Raw genomic sequence first — 6,000 nt, forward strand, 5'->3', positions numbered from 1 at the left:
TTGTTGTAGTTTAAATAGAAAACAAAAATAGATACCTCTCCCCGAAATAAAAGAAAGCCAAATCACTAAGATAAATAATATTAGATCAAGGACAAATATTTAATTTTCCAAGATAAACACATACATGCAGAGATAGAACACATTCCAGCTCAACATTTCACCCAGGACATGGATGTTTTCTTCTTTAACAGAGAAAAAGTCCATTTCACTCATTGACTCACATATAAAAGCTAACATGAGAACTGCTTCCTCCATTAAAGACTACCTAGGTTTTCCATATAAAAACATCATTCTGCTGGAAAGGAGAATACAAATTTGATGGAAAATATGTCTGTGATTATTTCTATTAATTGTTTTATGCCTACATCTTAACAATGAAAAATTATTTTCATCTTGCTACAGATGAGATTTATGGATACAGAGACATCCTGCTGCTTACCTTGAAACATGATATATTATTGTAAACACTTCAATGTAAACACTGAAATTCTTGGTTTCAGCTCTTGCAAAAGGTTTGTGGAAATGTGCAAAACATCTACCCCTCCTGCATTTTTAAAATTTAGGTATTAAATCTGTTTATTTCCCATCTTTCCCCTCCCGCTCCGAAAGAGCCAATTTCAGCATAGGTTGTGCTTGCCCAGGCCTGGACCCAATGATCCTTTAGTGGACATTCTCTTAGGATCATCTAGGGTCAAATGATTTTGACATTTCCAAGGGATGTGTAGTTATCTATAGTGTGTAAGAATGAAGGGGATGGAAGTACATTAAAAACATGAAAACTGGTACTGATAAAAATTAAAGTTTTGTAAAACAAATACTATGTAAATTATCCCAAGCTTTCCCCCATAGAGCAGAATAACAGTTTCTGGAAGGAACTTTGGAGTCCAACCTAATCCTGCTCAAGCATATCATTATCATTCTGGACAAATGGTTGTCTTGTCCAATCCTTTTTAAAAAACCTGCAGTGATGGAGCACTCACCCACATTCAAACACTTTGTGTATGTTGTTGGTTTTTTTTTTGCAAGGATATACTGTAGTTGGAATTCTCTCTTAAGTCTCTTGTTTATTATAGTTGATGGGCCTCTAGGGTTAGAATGATGGTATTAATGCTTAAGGCCGTGATGGCTAACCTATGGCACGCATGCCAGAGGTGGCACACAGAGCCCTCTCTGTGGACATGTGCGCTGTCGCCAACTGCGTACATGAGCGCCAGCCAGGTGATCTTTGTGTGTGCCAGAGCCCTGGAAACCCAAAGACAGTTGGTTCCGGCATGCATGCATGAAGACTAGCTGGCCTCCAAGCGTGCAAATTGGCCACCTGGTCTTCAAGTTTCCGGGGCTATGGCACGCGTGAAGACCAGCTGGCTAGCACGCACTGGAAACCAGACCAGGTGGCTGGTGAGCGCATGCGCATTGGCCAGTTGGTCTTTGAGTTTCCGGGGCACCACCACGCGCACATGCATGCAAATGTGTTCTGGTTTGGGCACTTGGTGCCGAAAAGCTTCGCCATCTCTGGCCTAAGGCCTCTGTCTTCTAAAGGTGTACGGACTTCCACACACGTTTTTCCTTCTCTTTATTGGTGCAATGAGAAACTATGGTTCCGACTTACCCAATGAGTAGTTCTTCAAGCCCTGCCTTAATGGCACAGTCAGTATAGGTGCCTTTCCCAATAGACTCTACTGAGGACACGCGGTTCTTCAAGTCTGCTCGCCCACTGGGCATCCTGGTAAGTTTCTTGATAAGTTCTACCTCATCACTGTAATGTAAGGCACCTGCATTCCACACTAGATTTCGGTCACACCGATAGTATCTGTAAAAAAAAAAAAAAGAGGGAGGGGTGAGTGGGAAGAATGTATCCCTTTTTCCCAAGACATGTTTTTTGCTTCAGTAATAGTAAAGTAAACAGTAAACTGGTAAACAGGAATCTGAGAAAAATGAGAAAGTGAGACATATCAGGACAGTAAATATGGATGTAAAGTTATAGAACTAGACCAGTTCATTCCACAGGCACCCCCTCCTCAGTTTAAATCAGATGATGTTGCGTATTGGCTAGAATCTGTTGGTTATCCAACAGAAACCTATATTTTCAGTTCTACAGTGAAATGGCTTCCAGCAATCATTCTGCAAGTAGAGAAAATTTTCTTAGCTTTTGAGGATTCACAATGAGGCAGAACTTCAGCAATGATGTGATATTCCCAGGGAACATGTATCCCATCTTCAGCATGAGCAATGACAAAAACAGATAATAGCCTATTTTATTTCTACCACTGCAAGGCAAGTTACCCAACTATTCCATACATGATTCTGTCCACTGCAGCTAAGCCCATATAGGAAGCATCTGCTTAGATTGATCAATAGTTACTTCAGGACTACAGTACAGGTTCCATCAAATGCTACCAGCATCTAATCATTGTGGTTGTGGTTGGTCTCCTGTAGTGGAATTTAGATTGTTATTTTGTGATCTCTGCTCCTGAGAACCAGACTGACGGTAGTAGAGTGGTTTTCTTCACACCAGTAGAAAGGATAATTCACCTTCTTCATCTGAAAATGGTCCCCTAACAAGTTTTGTCTCTTCTCTTGTCAAAGCTTTAGGTCTCTTCCACAGCCACCAGAGAAGCAGATAGAAGAGGATACAGTGGTGGGTTGCTACCAGTTTGCCCTGGGTTGGGCAAACCAGTAGCGGCAGTGGGAGGCTCCGCCCACCAGCCTGGATGTCTGTGCGCGTGCACAGAAGCATCCCACACATGTTCAAGCACGCGCCCACGAGCAAACCAGTAGTGGCTGAAATTGAAACTGACTACTGAGCAGATAGAGAAGCAGATAATGATGGCTGTCTATCACCATCTTTGCCTCTGGTTGCTCTATCTGGGTGCTCCCCAGAACTGGTCTATCTCTTTTAGTTTTTCATTTCTTTCCTTTCCTTTCCTGACATGCAAAAAGTAAACATGAAAAAATAGGAGCAATGTTTTGTAAACACATTGCCTTTATTAAGGCCAACAACGCATCCAAATTGTCCATAAACTTGTGAAAGGTCCAAATGTAGTTTGGAAGGAGACTGCTTCTTCTCATGATGCAATAAGATTTATTATTATTATTATTATGAGCTGGGTTTCTTGCATTTCAATACTGTGTGGACCATCTAGATAGTGAAAAAATAATTAATAAGCTAGTTAGGGTTGTGGGGTCAGGATCTGGCCAAATCCCAAACAGGGTTCTGTTTTCAAATATACAAAATTGGAATTTCTACTACAACTGCCTTTTTAAAATTATTTCTATTGCTGCCTCTTGACTTTAAAATTCAGCTCCCTTGAACATTTTAGCACAACTAACAATTCAGAAAGGAACTACATCAGTAAAAAGATTGGAATATATGATTGGAATATATGAAAAAAAAATGTTTCCTTGGGTGTGTGTTTTTATGAATCTATGGAAACAGCAAACTGTAAAATAAATGTAAACTAATGACTATGGAACTTTTTTGAAGAAACATTTTTAGAAGGAACACCATCACCATTATTTGCTAATTAGAGTGTAAAAATGAATACAAAAGTACTGCTTATTCTAATTCTTAGGAATATGTCAAATCCTTTTACAATTATTCAAAAATATTAACATCCATCCAAAAGCTTCTCTGTACTTCTGTGCAGGCTTCAGCAGTCTCTGACTGCCCAGACATTGTAGGCCCATTTTGATTTTCAAGATGGCCTCTCTAGAAATCACTATTTCTTCTTCCTGTGCATGTTGGAGGTGTGAGACAGAGGGAGAGAGAGAAAGGATAGGGTGGCTAAGAGAAAGAGCTTTCCAAATCAGTATAATAATGCTTTTTTACAATAATTTCCACATTCAAGAAACTTGAGAATATAAAGTACCTGTCATTTAATTTATCAATGAATTGATTAGTGAATGCTTTGATCTTGTCAACGTTGGCTTTACCAAAAGGTTTTACCCTTAAGGAAACACTCTCAGAGGTATCCAGGACAAAAAACAAATCCACCGGGCAATCTGTTAAAATTCAGAAATGGGCAATTTAGAAATAAAATGTTAACATGTTCACATTAAAAGATTCATCAAAAAGTTTTCAATGCATCAGGTTATATGGAAGGAAGTTGTAGTCATAGAACACTGTGCAGATTTGTTCAAAACTAAGACCTCCTTTGTTCCCTGTGGCTTACTCACCAAAGCAACCTCACCAACAAATAGGCTTGTTTTTGCTCTGAGGTCACTTGGTGGCCTAGACAAACCAGGGTCTCTTAGCTTCACTCCACTCTTAGAAAACTAGTAGGAGAATGATCACTATATAATCTATGAATAAATTTGCAAGATATGTATGTACATTTAGGCATCCAGGCAATAATACAAGGAGCTTTGGAAACACAGGGAAAGAAAAGAAAACCCATTTGAAGATGTTTATATAATTTAAGAGAATGTAATTTCACCTCCAGCATCAAACATAATTGACAGGACACTAGAATTATGGGGATTTTATATGGGTAGAGACCTACCAACCCTCTCACCATTTAAGAGATCAGGCATTTAAGATTATGTTTGCAAACACGGGTGGCCTATTACAATCTGATCACAAAATTCACAATCTTCAAAATCAGCAGGTAAAAATCACATAATCCAGTTGTATACTGGAAAAGTTGATTTCTGAAATGAAAATTTGCAAATATGATAAGTTACACACTGACTATATTAAATACTTTTTAAATGTACTTTTTAAAAATATACTTACAGAAAAACATTCTTCTTAATTATGTCTTCTCTACTCCTTTGACTTTGTATTTGGGACATTTTAATTTCCAACAAGAATGGAAATATTTTCTTTCCTTCCCCTTTTTGCTTTACTATCTATAATTCAAAACCACTCACTTTCCTGCATTTTTTTCAAGGCAATTTCAGAGATGTTTTTTTTGTTCTATAAAATAACGCTCTTTGTTTTGCTTATCAGTTCTGCCTATTTCTTCAGCATAAAGTATCATTAAAATTACTTGCCATGGCTATTCAGTTGATCACTGAAATAAATATCTTGCAAGGCACACATATTGCTCATATTTTGGAATGCCTACCAAATGCATATTCTTTACATAAAGCTCGCATCTTATAGTGGGACACATTAAGTTCTTTCCCTCTCTCCAAAAACTGCACCCTGGATATTCTTTACTTACATTGGTGGAATGCATGTTGCTACCCTGCATCTAATTTTCTGTTTGTCAAATTCATATGCAAGTAAAAGTTTAAACAAAATATCACGATCAAAAATCTGTACTGAAAGAGTAGGGCAAAGGTGGAGTTGGGTTACAATTAAGAGCTTCCTCCTTTCAGTCCATTAAAGCAGGCACATCTGGAGAAACCAGAACCATGGAAACATATTCTTACCTTGGAAGGCTATTACTCTGTTGGATATTTCTGATCCCTGAGCGAGAACCCTCTTTATTAAAAAACAGTCTTGAAATAGGAAAATAAGGAAGATGCAGGCTAACTTCATCTTGCAGGGAGCGGAGTTAGCATTCGGTGGGATCTGAAAATGCAAAAGCGCAACGAGAGAAAGTTCAAACCCAGTTTCTTTTAGTTGGTAATTTTTGTGAAGTTTCTATCCCGTCCCTGAGTTTTGAAAAGTGTAGGAAGAGAAGGAAAGAGGAGGAGGCGGCGGCAGCAGCGGCCGTGGACGTCGAAGGAGCCAGAGCAATCCTTCCAGAGGGGAGGGAACAGGCGGCCTCTGCTGCAGATGAACTCTCAGCACCAGCTGGTGAGTCATGAAACACCCGAGTCTCCTTGGAAATGGCTCTTTTTAACGCAGTTGTTTTTCTACTTTCCTCAAGTAGAGAGGCATGTTTCTATAGGCTCTGAATTTGCATTGAAGCATCTCTGACTTTAATTGCAAAATCATTTCTTATCTGCGCTTCTATATTAGCAGAGAGACATAAGACTTGGTGCCCACACTTTCAGCTAGGCTTTTAGATCACAACCCACCTTAGGAATGTGAACTCTGTAATGGTG

The 6,000-nt window shown here is 39.0% G+C and overlaps 1 protein-coding gene across 1 annotated transcript in view; it reads right to left on the bottom strand.

The window, feature by feature from the left end:
- COL6A1 (collagen type VI alpha 1 chain) overlaps window positions 1-5,711 on the bottom strand; it is a 68,512-nt gene extending 62,801 nt beyond the window's left edge. Inside the window, exons 1-3 of the mRNA XM_058184921.1 lie at window positions 5,380-5,711; window positions 3,870-4,002; window positions 1,610-1,810 (exon numbers count right to left, since the gene is read on the bottom strand). Coding sequence (XP_058040904.1) covers window positions 1,610-1,810; window positions 3,870-4,002; window positions 5,380-5,488 — 443 coding nt within the window. The 5' untranslated portion in view covers window positions 5,489-5,711. The remainder of the gene's footprint in view (window positions 1-1,609; window positions 1,811-3,869; window positions 4,003-5,379) is intronic.
- Between the last annotated feature and the right edge of the window lie 289 nt (window positions 5,712-6,000).

Source organism: Ahaetulla prasina, chromosome 1 (genome assembly GCF_028640845.1).
Source record: "Ahaetulla prasina isolate Xishuangbanna chromosome 1, ASM2864084v1, whole genome shotgun sequence".
Lineage (NCBI taxonomy): Eukaryota > Metazoa > Chordata > Lepidosauria > Squamata > Colubridae > Ahaetulla > Ahaetulla prasina.